Source organism: Erythrolamprus reginae, chromosome 9 (genome assembly GCF_031021105.1).
Source record: "Erythrolamprus reginae isolate rEryReg1 chromosome 9, rEryReg1.hap1, whole genome shotgun sequence".
Lineage (NCBI taxonomy): Eukaryota > Metazoa > Chordata > Lepidosauria > Squamata > Dipsadidae > Erythrolamprus > Erythrolamprus reginae.
The window spans coordinates 26,976,893-26,994,262 of record NC_091958.1 but is presented as its reverse complement, the minus strand read 5'-3'; the positions used below and the strand labels follow the sequence as shown (position 1 = coordinate 26,994,262).

At 43.8% G+C, this 17,370-nt stretch overlaps 1 protein-coding gene across 3 annotated transcripts; it reads left to right on the top strand.

The window, feature by feature from the left end:
* Positions 1–975: 975 nt before the first annotated feature.
* Positions 976–15,642, top strand: PDCD2L (programmed cell death 2 like). Of its 3 annotated transcripts, none has more exons than XM_070760668.1 (7): positions 1,052–1,221; positions 2,358–2,521; positions 4,631–4,700; positions 8,127–8,476; positions 10,376–10,489; positions 13,782–13,933; positions 15,192–15,642. In XM_070760668.1, exons 1-7 carry the CDS (start codon positions 1,114–1,116, stop codon positions 15,320–15,322), a joined length of 1,089 nt encoding a protein of 362 aa, XP_070616769.1. In that variant the 5' UTR covers positions 1,052–1,113; the 3' UTR covers positions 15,323–15,642. The 3 variants fall into 3 exon arrangements, with proteins under 3 accessions (XP_070616770.1, XP_070616769.1, XP_070616768.1); XM_070760667.1 differs by having other exon boundaries at positions 1,054–1,221; positions 15,189–15,642; XM_070760669.1 differs by lacking the exon at positions 10,376–10,489 and having other exon boundaries at positions 976–1,221; positions 15,189–15,642.
* Positions 15,643–17,370: the final 1,728 nt, after the last annotated feature.

Below are 17,370 nucleotides of genomic sequence, written 5' to 3'. Positions count from 1 at the left end.
AGTATAATTGCGCTAGACTCCACGGTTACCGCGCCGAAACACGGGCGCACCTGCGTGTCCGTGCGGGATTTCGCTACTTGCCCAGGTGCAGTAGCTTAATTGCGCTGGGCTCTGCTAGCACTCAGAGCCACGGGGGCGAGCACACCTTAGCCCACCTCTGCAACATTCCCAATTTCTACCTTTGAAAACCTGTGACTTGGCCCATAAAAAGCGCAAGACTGTTCTCTCTCATCCCATGGATGCCGTTCTTGCACATTTATATTTAAAAAAGACAATTGTCGGCCGCACAATCAACGATTGGATGACATCCTTTCCACCACCGCAGGGAAGCGGCAGATCATGTTCCATTGCCGATGCTTAGGAGGGGCTTTCATCCCAAAATGGGACCGGATTTGAATCTGCCTCTTCAACCTTTGCCTGCCTGAAATTAGAAAAAACATGCCCATTTTTTCCTGAACGCCATCACTCTGCTAAACAAATAATTCCCCCAACACTGTCTAACTTTTTACTAAGTCTGCACTTCTATTTCTACTAGTTTTTTTCTCATCATTCCTATCACCCATTTCCTCCCACAAAGGACTGTATGACTGTAACCTGTTGATTGTATCCTTAAGATTTTTATTAATGTTGATTGTTTCTTCATTGCTTATTTGACCCCTATGACAATCATTTAAGTGTCATACCTCATGATTCTTGACAAATGGATATTTTCTTTTATGTACACTGAGAGCATCTGCACCAAAGACAAATTCCTTGTGTGTCCAATCACATTTGGCCAATGAAGAATTCTATCACTTTGATATTATTCCTGGCTTTCCCTGCAAAGGGCTGCTGGAAAAGGGGCTGCCCCGACCACCCCCCGCTGCCCCTTTCCAGCCAGGAAGCAACCCACCGCATCTTCTCGGCCGCCCGCCCAAGCGGCTTCCCTTCCAATAAGCTGGGCGCGTACAGCGACGCTCCCCGGCATCTTCAGTCCTCGCAGCAGCAGCAGCCCGGTTTCTAGCTAGAAAGGAACAGCTTCGCGCGCCCACATTTGGCCGCTCTCGGCTGCCGTCTCCTGGGGGCACTTCCGGTGGTCCTACTTCTTCCGCAACGTGGGTGGCCCCAGGCGCCATGGTGACCGCTCCGGCCCGGGTGCTGCTGGGGCTTCGGGACGCTGCCGTCCCGCCGGGCGAAGAACTCCCGTCACAGTGCGTCGCCAGCAAGCTGGGCGGGTCTCCGGTAGGTTGAGGGGCCTGGAGGCCGTTCCTCTTACTCCGGCTGGGACAGTAAGCGGGAGCCCCGCCTGAAGCCTCAGCAAGGCCTCGGGAGCCTCCGCCTTCCTTCCGCCGTTCAGCCGCGCTTTCTCGCTCTGGGTCCGGTAGCTTAGGCGGCCGTGGAGCGGGACGCCGGTCTGGTCTCGGAGCGCGAGGAGATGTCGGCACCGGCATCGGGTGGGGTAGCCGAGGTCCTCCGTGGGCCTGTCAGCCTCTGCTTCGCTTCTTGACCTGCTTGCCTCCGCTGTCATAGGAACGTGGGGAGGGGAGAGACCATTTGGTATTTGGGAGGGGGGAAACGCACTGGTGAGGATCCTGTTGGAACAGGGGTAGGCCAAGTTGGCTCTTGTATGACAAGTGGACTTCAACTCCCAGAATTCCTGAGCTAATCATGCTACTTCAGGAATTCTGGGAATTGAAGTCCACGAGTCATAGAACAGTTTCCCCCAACCTTGGCAACTTGAAGATATTTGGACTTCAACTCCCAGAATTCCCCAGCCAGCAAATGCACGTCACCAGTCCACCTTAACAGCCCACCTTTGGAAGGATGGGGGGGGGGGGTGTCACTAGGGCGGGTTTGGGGTTTCTTTGTATATGCATCTTGCACGCTTCTAACTCAGAACTTGTTTTCCTTTTGTTGCTATCACTTCTTGTAGAGTACTCATGTCTATCAAATGGAGTTGGGGGTTTTCTTTCCTAAACTTTGAATGGAAGCAAGCCTGACACCCTCGGCTGAAATTGACCTGTCCAGCTTTATGGCGCGGGCAATTGGTGGGGAAGGAGGTAGCCGAGAGCCCAGCTCTGCAGGTATCACCCCAGCTCAGTGGTAGGCAAAGTTGGCTCTTCAATGACACGTGGACTTCAATTCCCAGAATTCCTGAGCTAGCATGATTGGCTCAGGAATTCTGAGAGTTGAAGTTCACAAGTCATAGAAGAGCCAACTTGGCCTGCCCCTGGCTCAGCTGGTTAGAGGGCAGGCTAGCCAGCATACCTGGAGGCTTTTTGTGGCACTACTTGATAACGGGAAGGAAAAAAGTCAAAAGAAAGAAAGATCCCTTTTTGAAGGTTAAACAACTTTGGGTTCTTTCCCTTTTCGCCTAGGATTGGAGGCTCTCGGTCCCTGCGATCCACCCCTCCTGTGAGGTTTGTAGGGCTGGCTTGCTGCACGTGGTGCAAATCTATTGTCCCCTTGAAGACTCCCAGTACCACCGGGTCATCAATGTATTTGCCTGTGCCACGAAAAGATGCTGGGGGAATTCTGAAAGGTAATTTGGGTTTTATCTCTGCTTTTAAGGGGAAGAACATCTTGTGTTTAACTGAAATTTGTGTATGCAACTGAGAAGTAATGCAATGTAATACTTCACTCTATCAAGTTCTTTATATTTTCTTCACTTTCCAAAAGTAGATCCTTCCTATTGCAAAGAGTTTGCAGGAGGGAAAGGGATGAACACCTTCCTGGTATGCCTAAAACCTCAAATGGTAAAGAATATTCCAGAGTTCCTGCTGTTTGGTTCAGGGACTCCAACAAATGATGAACATTGTTGGTTCAGCAACTGTTAGACATTGTGACACTGTTGAACAAGTGGTACCTGCAACTGGTCCTTGAAGCTCCAGCTGTCACTTAATTGCAGCATCCAACAGTCACATGCTCATAAGAACATAAGAGCCCTGCTGAATCAGGCCAAAGCCCATCGAGTCCTGCATTCTGTGTCACAAAGTGGCCCACCAATTGTCTATGGGGATCTTGAGCAGAAAGAGAAGACCCTCCCTTTCTCTTGACCTCCAACAAATGGGACCCAAGGGAATCCTGCCTGCCTAAACCTTAGAGGCAGCTCATGGTCACCGTTTGCAACCTTCCCAACTGGCTTCCCACAAGCAAAGCCAATGGGGAAACTGGCGAGGAAGGTCATAAATCACTGCCATAAGCAACTCCCACTGCTTTTTCTCCCAATGAGCCTGCCACACAACATCCCCCTGCCTTCACTCCCTATCACACATTTGCCTGGCCAAGCTTGTGCAGCAACCCTGCTTGATGTTCCTCCATCGTCTTTGAAGAAGACCTTGACATCTAACGGGTTGTGGGCTGTCTGCGATGTGTCTATAGCTGGCTAGCGAGGCCTATACGGGCACGAAATGTTCTGCCACATGTTGGGCAGACACGTGTGGGCACCATTGTCACAGCATTTACAGCTCTGGCTTTGCAGAGTGCTCGCTTCTCTTCTGCTATGGTCGTTCTTCTGTCCTCTGAGGTCTGGCAACCTTGGTGGATCAGCATGCGCCATGTTTTTCAGTCTTATGCCAGGGTTTCCCAGGAGGTGGTGTCAATGTTGAGAGACTTCAGGGAGGCTTTCAAATGTGTCTCTGTATTGCTTCCTTTTCTCCCCATGCAATCGCTTTCTTTTAGACAGGTCACCCTAGAGGAGCTGTTTGGGGATTACGGTGGTCTGGCATCCTTGCAACATGGCCTGCTCAGTGTGTCTGGGCTTTCATCAGCAGGGTAGGAATTGATGGCAGGCCTGGTCTGGAGAGGACCTCAGTGTCAGGCACCTTATCCTGCCATCGGATCTCCAGGATTCTATGGAAGGAGGTCATGTGGAAGTGGTTCAGTTGCCTAGCATGTCTCCTGTATACAGTCCACATCTCACTGGCATATAACAGGGTAGTTAGCAGCACTACTGCTCGGTAGACTGAGCTTTGTAGAGAGGTTTATTCCACATCGGTCCCATATGTTGGTCAATAATCTGCTAAATGCAGAGCTTGCCTTGGCGATTCTGCAATTGACCCTCAGTGTCAATTGTCACTTGTCACCCCTGCCTACCCATACCTTGTGACACTCACCTGCCAACTGGCCCTGTGAGCCGAATGGGACTTGCGATTTCCTGCCAGCTTCTCCACTGATTTTGCTTGTGCTTGCAAATCATGGCCATGTGAGATCCTTGCTTAACAATCCATGATCCATGGCAACTGAGACTCTGAGAATTGCAAGTGATGAAGTTACATGGTTTGATTTATGATAGAAATTACCATCATTAAGCAAGGACTGCCTGTATGGCTTAGTATGCTGTATGAACATTGTGATTTATAGCCCATAGTTTATTTTTTACTTTGTTGGGGTAATCTGCAGTAATAAACCAAACCATATGTTGCATGAATACTGCGCAAAGTGAAATAGACCTGTTTTAGAATCGGGTGGCATCCTGCATTAATTCTCCCAGTGAGAACATGACAGAAAAGGAATAGAAATCAGAAATATCTTGATTTATGCAGGTTATGGTTTTGCCCTACACCATCAAACCTAGTAAAGTTACTATGAAGTAATTTTGTTGTCATTAATTTGTGTCTCTTTTGCTATTGTCTGTACCATGTTTTTAAAGCTGGAAGGTGTTACGATCCCAGTATTTGCAAGTCCCAAAAAATGAAATGCAAGACTACAAACGGAAACAGGTAACATGGGCCACAGAAAATATATTCTGTAACCAACTGCATGTGATCAGGTCAGCTTTCTAAATGTGGAGGAACTTCTAATGTAGAAGTATAAGCCTTTACGTGACTATCAATTAAGAAATTCACCTTAGAATTGGGATATTTAATGGCTACTGAACTAGTAGCTGAACTAGCCCTAAATATCAGTGAAACATAGGGAGAGATAGCATTAGATACATTAATCTGTTGAAACACAAGGATAACTTGCAACATGCTGCAGGATAATATGTGCAGTCTTCATCAGAATATATTTATGATATCTCTGCACCTTGTCTATGTGGCTCGGTATAGTATGGAATATTAATGGGAAGACTAACATGCCTTTTTACATCAACTTCCCAGTCTGGGTGCAAGGGCAGAAAAACATTCTCTGTGAAGCAAAAGCATTATGTTAATGTGTTGGTTAGATTATAATTGGTTGAAAAATGTTCAGATTGTTTTTTAAAAATGCCTAATTCTTTTTTTTTTAAAGTTTTTTGCTTAACGTGGTGCCTGCTTCAGTTGGATTTTGCATATTTCACTCTTGGCAGATGTCCTTTGTTTGCTGAAACAATTCAGAGAGAGTTTAACAAAAAAGAAAAAGGAATTGATGGTTCCTTTCCATCCAGTCTCTTGCCATCCCAGCTCCACCACAGGTCATTGACAAGTGTAACAAAGACTGTCTTAAAACTAAACCTCAGCCTGAAATTTAGCTGAAATTGGCCCAGACAATCTAATTGAGTTTCTCTCCACGATATTGTTAATATTTGAGGGGTCCTTGGCACTTACACAACTTGGTGGTTTTCTTGAAGATGTTTCATTACTCAAACTAGGTAACATCCTCAGTGCTAGTAGAGAGTGAGTTTTGCTTTTATTTTCTAACAGTGGAAGTTATTTTGGAGGTTCTTTGGTTGGGCTGTTTCCTGTTCGCTTGTTTGGCAGTTTTTTGTTTGGCTCATCTGGGTGTTGATTGCTGACAGGAAGCTGTTTTGGTCTTTTTGTTCCTTTTTTGGCTTGTTGAGTGTCTCTTTTGCATGTCTAATGTCTTGTGGGTCTATTGATGGCCAATTTGTGAGAATATCAATGGTCAGAATGCCATTTCATTAACACCAAGGAGAAGTCAGGTGACATGATGAAAACTCTTTAATTTCACAACGTATGGGCAGGCTGACCATAGTTTCAATTGGGCAACTGTGACCATTCTAGACCAAGCCAAGTCCAAAAATGCTACAGAACTCTGGGGAGCCTGGTATTCTTGACACATTAGCCATCAATACACACACACACACACACATATGTGTGTTTGTATATTTTCACAGATATATGTATGTAGATTGTTGTGAGTTTGGGTTTTGAGTGTCTTTGTGACGTTTCGGTGAAATCACATTTGCCATCATCAGGCTCAGACTCGAAATCGAAGTTTGAGACCCTGTAAAAAATTTTCCCTGCATTTCTGAAACTTGAAATTTCATGACTTTTCATCATTTCAGGAGTTCTCTCTATTAAAACCTTTTTTTTTTTTTGGGGGGGGGGGGGGGCTTAGTTTTTGCTGGGCAAAAAAAGTCACACTTGTACTGTTTTTGAGTGTGTGACTCAAACCGAAAATTCTTTATATTTGGTCAATTTGAAAATTTCTTTCCCTTGGAAACTAGGTTGAACATTTCTGCACACAGTGAAATGAAAATTGAAATAAAAAATAATGCTTATTGGTTTATTTTGCTCATAAAAGCCCCCCTTTTTTGTGATTTTTTTTCAATTTATAGATAGTTTAGCCTGCAAAATGCGTACAATTTTACTAAATTTGGTGTGGGATTACTAGTCTGAACATTCCTGATCATAAGAAAAATATAAATGAAGTGAAAAAAATCATGCTTATTGGTTTTTTAAATCAGAAATAAGGCCTCCCCCCCCCCAGCTGCTTGCAACGATTTTCACTTTAAATTTTTTTTAGGCTCCAAATCCGAAATATTTTTAATATCTTAGGCATTGATTTACTAAATTTAACATTGCTGATCATCATAAAAATGTTTTTGGGAGGGTGGATGCTAACTTTTTTCTGGGCAAAAAAACTCACGTTGAGTCTGTTTCGGGTCGTATACGACCTGGACCAAAAAGATTTTTTTAGTACTTAAATTTGGTCTTTTTGAAAACCTTTTTCACTGGGAAAGTAGTTTGAACATTTCTGAACATAATGATATGAAAATTGAACTGAAAAAATTGATGATTATATTTTTATTTTGATCAACCCGCCCCCCCATTTTTTGAGCATTTCGTGTCAGTTTATATTTTTTTAGGCTACAAATCTCTAAGGAATTCCCCCCCAAAATTTTTGATATACTAGATTGACCATTCCTGATCATAAGAAAAATAGAAAAGAACTGAAAAAATTGATGCTTATTTGTTTATTTTGCTCACAAAAGGGCCACCCCCCCTTGGCCTTGCTGTGTGCCATTATTTTCACTTTTTATATAGATTTGGCTAGAAATATTGGGAATATCCTTTTGAAAAGCAAGCACATGATAGCTAGACAACAAATTGTATGAATGAAATCCATTTTACTAAAAACAAGTATGTAATTTTGAATTTAACAGCATATTTTTAATATAAATTGAAATAATTGAACACACCGGGGGGGGACTTTTATGTGCAAAATAAACAAATAAGCATCAAAGTTTTTAGTTCAAGTTTCATTTCATTATGTTCAGAAATGTTCAAACTGGTAATTCAATGCCAAAGTTATTGAAAATATTTGGAATTAGGGGCCTAGAAAAATTTATACAGTGACATGCTTGAAAAATGGGGAGGAGGCCTTATTTCTGATTTTAAAAACCCAATAAGCATCTTTTTTTTTCAGTTCATTTATATTTTTCTTATAATCAGGAATGTTCAAACTAGTAATCCCACACCAAATTTAGTAAAATTGTACGCATTTTGCAGGCTAAACTATCTATAAATTTGAAAAGAAAATCACAAAAAAAGGGAGGGGGATTTTATGAGCAAAATAAACCAAAAGTATTATTTTTTTATTTCAATTTTCATTTCATTGTGTGCAGAAATGTTCAGCCTAGTTTTCAAGGGAAAGAAGTTTTCAAATTGACCAAATAAAAGCACTTAAAATAAAGAACAAGTGTATAGTGGTTTTGAACAGCGCAGCAGGGTTAAAGAAGCATAAAGAGCTCCAAGGCACGGCTCTGTTCTGCAGGCAGAAGGGCCCAGCCAGATTTATTTATTGGTTTATATAGCTGTCCATCTCAAATATGGCTCATATTGGAATTAAGAAAGACTATAAAAATATCCTGATTCTTCAAGGCCTGGGAACGTCTCCAGCCGGTTGGATTCAAGCAACTACTTTATAATTGCTTGAATCCGACTCTGCATAAATGACTTCTGCATCCCTTGGTTTGACAGGAGCAAGAATGGACGCGAGCAGCCACAGACTGGTGCAGTGGCGCAGATGACTGGGGAGAGGCACCACCTGAGCTGTGTGGGACTTCCAACTCTTTTCCCAGAGAAACCCAATGTGCAGCTCTATTGCAGAGGATGAGCCTGGGGGGGAAGGACACAGGGGCCTTTGGTGATGTGACTCGGGAAGAGCAAACCAAGCCCTCCGGCTGCGCCCAGGAGTTCCAGCCCTACTACATCAGTGTAGTGGAGGAAGAAGACTACCTCTGTTGGGAGGATCTGGGTGATGCTCAGAGGCTTCTGAAGGAGTATCAGCAGAGGGAGGAGGTGGATCTGGACCGTTTGATGTCAGCAAGGTGAGGCTTGAGTCAAGGCGAAGCTGAAAGTTTTCTCCAGATTGCGAAGAGCAGCTGGGAAATTTGTACCAAGCGACAGCCAGCTGTGCAGATGTGGAGAATGTACAGCACAGAATGGAGTATGTTCAAGAGACTTGCTATTTGAATATTGATAATTTTCTGTTCTAGGCTTCAAAACAGTTCACAAAAGCACAGACCATTCAGATTTATTTATTTATTTATTGGACTTATATGCCGCCCTCTCCATGGACTCGGGGTGGCTTACAACATTTTGATAAAAAAGATACAATATATAAAACATTTCTAAGCCAATTACTAGAATAGTTAATTAAAAATTATCTTAAAACTTGTCATTTAAAATCCAACAATCACATGCATACTATCACATCCAATACATTTACTGGGCAGAGGCTGGGGTCTAGTGACCCCAGGTCTGACGACATAAGTGCGTTTTCAGGTTCTTGTGAAAGGCGAGGAGGGTGGGGGCAGTGCGAATCTCTGGGGGTAGTTGATTCCAGAGGGCCGGGCCCCCCACAGAGAAGGCTCTTCCCGTAGGACACTCTAAACGACATTGTCTAGTTGACAGGACCCAGAGAAGGCCGACTCTGTGGGACCTAACCGGACGCTGAGATTCGTGCAGCAGAAGGCGGTCCTGCAGGTAATCTGGTCCTATGCCATGTAGGGCTTTATAGGTCATAACCAACACTTTGAATTGAGTCCGGAAGCCAATTGGCAGCCAATGCAGTCCACAAAGTGCTGAAGAAACATGGGCATACCTTGGCTGCATTCTGCACAATTGGTAGTTTACGAACACTTTTCAAAGGTAGCCCCATGTAGAGAGCATTGCAGTAGTCGAACCTCGAGGTGATAAGGGCATGAGCAGAGACTCCCTGTCTAAATAGGGCCACAACTGGTGCACCAGGTGAACCTGGGCAAACGCCCCCCTTGCCACAGCCGAGAGATGATGGTCTAAAGTCAGCTGTGGATCAAGAAGGAGATCCAAGTTGCGAACCCTCTCTGAGGGGGGCAAAAACTCTTCCCCCAGGGTGATGGACGGACAGATGGACGTGTCCTTGGGAGGCAGTACCCACAGCCACTCGTCTTGTCTGGATTGAGCTTGAGCCTGTTGGCACCATCCAGACCCTGACAGCCTCCAGACATTGGCACATTACTTCCACTGCTTCACTGAGTGAAGATAATAATAAATAAAATACAAATGTAAAAATGATCAGGATCCATCATAAAGTCAACAGCATAAAAGTGTATAGATAAATCTCCCTTCAGGTAGGATAAATCCGGCACAGCTTCAACCTTACTGGCATGGCTTTTAACCACACCCTGTGGTTATCCCAGTCCAGTGATAGTGAACCTTTTTTTCCTCGAGTGCCAAAAGAGTGTGTGCATGTGCTATTGTGCATGCGCGAGTGCCCATGCCCACAATTCAATGCCTGGGGAGGGCAAAAACAGCTCCCTCCGCCCCCCAGAAATCCCTCTGGAGGCTGGAAATGGCCTGTTTCCCAACTTCTGCTGGGCCCAGTAGGCTCATGTTTCACCCTTTCCAGGCTCCAAAGGCTTTCCTGGAGCCGGGGGAGAGTAAAAATGCCTTTCCCCACCCCACCCCAGGGCTCTCTGGAAGCCAAAAACACCCACCCAGAGCCTCTGTGTAAGCCAAAAATCAGCTGGCCAGCACACACATGCATGTTGGAGCTGAGCTAGGACAATAGCCCATGTGCCAGCAGATATGACTCTGTGTGCCACCTGTGGCACCTGTGCCATAGGTTTGGCCTCACTGTCCTAGAAAGTTTTCACTTTCTCTCTTGAGGAGAAAACCCTTCTGAATTGGCTACTATTGCAGTAATGTTGTGATTGGTGTAATATCAGCCTCTCCCTTATACTTAGTTGCACCCCTGATGGTTCTGGTGAGAAGTATGAGAAGAGTGAAGCTGGAAAGAGAAACCAGACATTTTACAAATTCATGAAAAGAATTTCCTCCTGCCAGGAACAGATCTTAAGGTAGGCTAGGCCCATTTATTTCATTTTGAATGTGTTTGGAAATAAGCCAGAATTTAGAATATCTTTGAGCCTTACTGTCAATCGTCCCACACGGTCCGTTCAGCAAATAAAGACTCCTGGGCTAGCTTTGTTTTCCAAGAATACAATTTACTGAGCTGTCATGGATACAGAAATAGCAAAGCTAATTTAATGGATTCCCACACATAGCCTAATTAAATGTCTTTCTTCCCCCTCCCTCCCCCCTTTGGGAGCAGTTCAGTCAGCTATCGTTCCAATGGTTTGGAAACCAGGGGCCTCTGGCAGGGTTGTAAATTCCTTTCCCAGGGTGGATGCCCTTGCAGGCAGGAAGACAGCTCCGTTTGACACCTCTGGTTCCTGTTGGTGCGCATACTCCCTTATTTCCCACAGCATTCCTTCACACATCCAAATCCCTTCCCTTCCCCAATACACACTCACGCACACCACAGTTATGCCAGTTGCTAGCCAGTTCCAAAGAAAGCAAAGATTGGCACCTGGCAAAGCTACAAGCTTTGAGTCTGCTCTCTTGCATCCCCATGAGCTGGGGTGGTGCAGTGGTTAGAGTGCAGCACTGCAGGCTCCTTCAGCTAACTGCCATCTGTAGTACAGCAGATCAAATTTCACCACTGGCTCAAGGTTGACTCAGCCTTCCATCCTTCCGAAGTGGGTCAAATTAAGACCCAGATTATTGGGGGCAAGAGACTGATTCTGTAAACCGCTTAGAGGGCTGGAAAAGCACTGTGAAGTGGTAGATAAGTCTAAATGCTATTGCTATTTGAGGCCTGCTCCCAATTCCTCCCTTTCATTTCTCTCTCCCCCCCCCCCCCCCCATTGCTTCTTGTCTGGCTGGGAATGGGGTTCACGCTGCGAGCCATGCTTCAGCCATGACACCTATATGAAGGAGAGCATCCTAAATCATGGGGAGCAGACTTTTAGGCTCTTAAAAGCTAAGACATTTTTCCTCCAAGGCAGCTCAACCTCTGATAGTGTAATGTTGTTCCTGGAAGGCTTCGTTTTAGCAAGGGAAAGGGAGGATCTCAGGGAAATAGCAGCATTCAGCAGACAAGTGTTTTATATACCTGCTGTAAACATTCAAGTATGAAGAAAAGGTTGACTCAGCCTTCCGTCCTTCCGAGGTGGGTCAGATGAGGACCCAGATTGTTGGGGGCAATGTGCTGATTCTGTAAACTGCTTAGAGAGGGCTGTAAAAGCACTATGAAGCGGTATATAAGTCAAAATGCTGTTGCTATTGGTAATGCTAAAAGCAGTTACTGCCAGTTGGCATGTTGCTTTGAATTTCACTGCTGTCCTTTCTGAGGGTGCTGATACTGGAGGCGACATATGACTGTTCCCCTTCTTAAGTAAAAATGCCAACTGTTGGCTCAAATGAACCGAACAAAACTAAATGGTGGACCATCTAAAGCAAAAAAAATTCTGTGTGTGTAGCTGGAAGTCCTTGTAACAATAAATCAAGATCAGGGATTCCAAATAATGTACAAGCCAAAGGTGTGTAGCATAAAATGTTCTCAATTGATGTCCTTTGCAGAGGTGGGCTTCACATAATTTAACAACCTGTTCACCCGGAATCAAAAATGTGAATGCACACTGTTAGTATGTCTCGGAATGAAACCTTCAACACATATTAAGCAAAGTTGTTGTGGGTTATTCAGACAATGATTCTGACTTAGTATCAATGTATATACAATAATATAATTATTTACAGTTATATAAAGAATCAACAATATTATACTCTAACAGTTTACAAACCACGCACACAGCAAGAATACAGCTCAGGGCAAATATACAGTATCTCTAACAAAGAACTCCCCCCCCCCAAAGGGAACAGTGTTGGTGCCCTCTTGTGGCTAGCTTGAAATATTACCTTAAAGGTACAGTCTTTATATTTTACAAACCAACATTGTAATTTACTGTATGGCAACACCCAAGTAGGTTACATACAATGTACTAACATGCACACTCACTTCGCTCACCAGTACAACTTGCGCACATCTGTGCTGCATCACAAAAATCCAATAAACATGCATGCACAGTGGCAAAAAGTAAATTTTTTTTAAAGATTGCAATCACATGCAAAGTGCCAGAAATTCTGCTTCTGAGCATGTGCAGAAAAAAAGGGGGGGGGAGGAGATTTCAAAAATAAACATTTTTTTAAAATCCTCACCCCACCCCCCCAAAAAAGCCCAAAGCAAGATAGCGGCTACATATACAATGCTGGGAACTTGGCTTCTGTGCATATGCAGAAGGGGGGCGAAATCCAGGGGGAAAAAATTCTGAATTTAAAAAAAAAAGATGGTGGCCTCCAGGGATCAGCACCAACCAAACCGGGTCTGTGATGTCATTATGTCACCAGCGGGTCGGTCGCTACCAGGTCACGCAAATTGGGAGGAGCCCACCTCTGCGGCAAACACAGCCTAACGTTCAGTCTTGACGGGGCTCAAGTTGACTCAGTCTTCCATCTTTCTGAGCTCAGTTAAATGAGGATTGTTGGGGGAAATACACTGATATTTGTACACCACTCTGAATGCTGTAAAACACTGGCGCAAGCAGTATATAAATGTAAGTGCCACTCCGCTATTGCTACTGCTATCATAAATATTTTTACTCTATATTTTTTTATTTAGCTGCCTAGGGAGAGATTATTATTATTATTATTATTATTATTATTATTATTATTATTATTATTTATTTATTATTATTTATTAGATTTGTATGCTGCCCTTCTCCGAAGACTCGGGGTGGCTCACAGAATACAAAAAACAACATAACAACAAATCTAATTAATTTAAAATTACTACTAAAATCCCATATATATTAAAATCAGTCAGCCAACTCATTCACAACTACACATTACATCTCATAAACAAGGGAAGGGGACTTGATCTAATTGCCCCATGCCTGATGACCTACATGAGTCTTGAGACTCTTGCAAAAGGCGAGGAGTGCGAATCTCTGGAGGGAGCTGATTCTTCTAAATGGAAGCTTATTTTAATTAATTAATTAATTAATTAATTAATGTGACTTCTATGCCGGCCAATCCTGAAGGACTCAGGGCGGCTTACAACAAAATAAAATTGCAATATGAAATTACAAACAACAATAAAAAGAAGTCAAGAAAAAAAAACTCTAGCTAAAACTCGTATTGGGACAATATGCATACATACCATTCATACACAATCATATTCATACAGATGGTCAAGCTAGTTGTTGATCTAGCTTGGGGTAATAATAGGTTTTGGGATTTTTTGCCTCTTAGATACTCCTGGAATGGCCAACCTTTATTTATTACCCACCTACCTGAGGACTTCCAGGCAAGAGTCCCACCCTGTAAGAACTGCAAAAGTAGGAGAATCTTTGAATTCCAACTGATGCCAGCCTTAGTCAACATGCTGAAGACCAGAAAAAATGGTAGGCAGCCGGAATTAAAAATTTGGTTTGCAATTAGTTCTTTTTCTTTCTTTCTTTTTTGGGGGAAGGGGGTGTTCCTTCCTTTCTGTGGTGTAAATAGGGAAGAGAGGCTAAGTAGAACATTGGAGGTTCTACTTCAGAATGGATAGCAGTTCCGCTCACTTCTGCCTCTATGCTGCTTCTGTTTGCAAATGCCTTGTCAATCTGCTGTTCGGGCCACGTCTCTCCTCTGGTTTCTGCCTACTCCAGTATATTTAGGTCGGTTATCTTCTATTAAATGTTACCATCTTGTGGGACACAAGAAACTTAGTCTTGTCCTGAACCACTGGAACAGCCATTCCAGAAATACAGGTGGTGCACATCTGTTAAGAGTTCTGAAAAGTTCTTCTTAAATCTGGTGTTGATGTGTTTTGGTGGGGTGGGGGCTGCTGTCATGTGGTGATTTGTTTTTAAGTTTACATCATATTTTGCAAGCTGCTCTGTTGGAGCAAGTGGCCATAAGACATTCAACAAATTACATGCAGGCATCTACATAATCCCATCCATAATCCCATAATCCATGCTTCTGTTGTATCTGGAGGCTCTAGTGCAGTGATGGCAAACCTATGGCATGGGTGCCACAGGTGGTACACAGAGCCATACCTGCTGACACGCGAGCCGTTGCCCTAGCTCAGCTCCAACTTCCATGTGTGTGCAGGCCAGCTGATTTTTGGCTCGCAGAGGCTCTGGGAGATTGTTTTTGGCTTCCAGAGAGCCTGCAGGGAGATGGGGTAGGGCGTTTTTACCCTCCCCTGGCTGCAGGGAAGGCTTTAGAGCCTGGGGAGGACAAAACACGAACCTACTTGGCCCACCAGAAGTTGGGAAACAGACCATTTCCAGCTTCCAGAGGGTTTCCGGGGGACAGGGGAAGCTGTTTTTGCCTTCCCCAGGCATTGAATTATGAGTGTGGGCACTCATGCATGTGCAATAGCGCACACACATGCTCTTTCGGCACCTGAAGAAAAAAAGGTTCGCCATCCCTGCTATAGGCTGAATGGATGAGGTCAACCCATTCCTGGATGCTAGCTCCATCCTATGAGAAGGAGTGTATCAGGTAAGACCTATGACCCTTTGGGGCATTTTTTGAGAGACTACTGTTATGGTGCTAATTGCGGGAGGTTGAATTTTAATCTTACGTTTGTATTGATCCTCTGTTAGAAGGACAACACTTTCATAAATTACCATTTTACATGCAGGCTCTTCTCTTTTTTTTTAGCAGATACATCAATAGAATTTGGAACTGCAGTAGTATACACTTGTGAGAAAAGTTGTTGGACAGCCGGTTGTTCTTCACCCTTGGAAGAATTTATTTTTGTACAAGAAGATCCAGACCAGCGATTGTTTAAATAGATACTGTTTAATTCCTTGCCTGACTGAAGGCACACAAGAATCCTATACGAAGCCCCGTAATTTGTCCAAAAGAACAATGTTGACCTCCTACCCGCCTAACTTCATCCAGACTCATAAGCGTATGTTGGGCATGTGTGCACCCATGGTCGGCTCTGTAAAAAGCCCTTTATCTTGGGGGCTGGGTATCTGCATCTTCCCACTGCAGCTGGGCTGACCATTCTGAGCTGGGGAGAAGCAGCAATTAGTTCCCAATTCCCTGGAGGGCGTGACTGTCGTCAGAGGTGGGCTGCTAAGGTGGAACGGGGACGTGTGCTCGCCCCCACAGCTCTGAGTGCTAGTGGAGTCCAGCGCAATTCTGCTACTGCACCTGGACTGCCACGGGTGCCCCTGCGTGTCCGCGCGCGGTTTCGCTCCCTGCCCAGGTGCAGTAGCAGAATTGCACTGGACTCTGCTAGCACTCAGAGCCACGGGGGTGAGCACACGTCCCCGTTCCACCTTAGCAGCCCACCACCTCTGGATGTGGCACTGGAGTCACTGCCTTTTTTGGTGCTGGAGCTGCCTTTCTTGGAATGGCTCAACGGGTTCATTCTACCTTTGTAAGTCGCCCTGGGTCTGCGAGGAGAAGAGCAGCCGATGAATCTAATAAAATAAAATTAAATAACATTTTTAGATTTTTTATTATTTTTTCTCCACAATTTCCATGTACACATCTGTCACGGTGTCCAACAAACCTGGAAAACAGGGAAATCGGAATTATCAGGGAAATCAGCGGTTTGGGAAATATCAGGGAATTGGTTAAAAAACAATAAATCGGGGGTGGGGGGAACCAAATTATTAAAATGTTTAAAAGTCAGGGAAAAACCATGTTAAAAAAAAAAGACCGCGCTGTCTGGCAGTCAAGCAAAAATGAGCATAACTGGCAAGAATTTGCTTCCTCAGCTACCGATATTTCTCCATGTCTTAGCCATTTGGTATGACGTCATCTACGACTGCACCTTAAATAGATCACAAGTTACAGAGAAATGTCAGGGAAATATCAGAGAATTTCAAAATGCCTTTCCCCCTGGACACCCTGATCTGTGCTTATACCATAAAACATGTCAATACATGCATAATTATACATTTTTATCCAATCTATCATGAATCAATATCCTATTTTTGCGCCTATTTATGCTATTTATCAGTCTGTTTTTCCTTATTTCTTTATACTCCCCTCCCTCAATCTCCATCTCTTTCTACCTTCTTTCGCCTTCTCTCCCCTTTACTTCCCTCCACTCCTTCTCTCCTCCCTTCCCTTTCTGCTTCCTCTTTCTCCCTCTTGATCTTTCCCAGAATGATTCTAATCATAAATCATCTTATATTTAACAGACTGATAACATATGCCCGTATGTCTTTTAATTATCGGTGTCCCTTCTAAACTCATTGCTTTCTATATCATCTATGCATATATCTTCTGTATTTTTATTTGTTTATATCTTCTGTATTTTAGGTATATACCACTATTCTAATGCTGCCTCCTCAAAATCTAATGTCACCTGGGTCTATCATCTTCTATTCTCCATTTTCTTTCCCTTTAATCATTCTAACTTAATTTCTGTACCTATTCATTTTCTATCCAATCATAAAATTTCACCCATACTTTATAATACATGTATTCTGTATCTTCTCTGTCTTTAATTTTCATTGTCAGTCTATTCACCTCCACACAGTCCAAGATTTTCTTAATTACTTAAGGAGGAATTTTTGTTGCTTTCTGTTTTTGTGCAAGTGCAATTGTAGCTGCTGTAATCACAGGAGCTATTAAATATATGTCTTCCTTGTTAAATTTCTCTGGTAATATACCCAACAGGAATATCTCTAGTTTTAGTTCTATACATTGTTCCACCGTTTTTTCTATCCATGTTTGAATCAAACTCCAATACTCTTTGGCTTCTGTACATGTCCACTACATATGATAAAAAGTGCCTGGTGTTTGCTGACATTTCCATCATTTCGTAGAGTTGGCCTCCTCCAGGTTCTGTCAATTAAGCAATGCAGGTTGGCGGGGC

Coding starts and splice junctions, on each gene's coding strand:
- PDCD2L (XM_070760667.1), top strand. CDS start 1,114: ATGGTGACCGCTCCGGCCCGGGTGCTGCTGGGGCTTCGGGACGCTGCC. Junction 10,490..13,781: donor TGCCAGGAACAGATCTTAAG/GTAGGCTAGGCC, acceptor TTTGCCTCTTAG/ATACTCCTGGAATGGCCAAC. Junction 13,934..15,188: donor GCTGAAGACCAGAAAAAATG/GTAGGCAGCCGG, acceptor CTTTTTTTTTAG/CAGATACATCAATAGAATTT.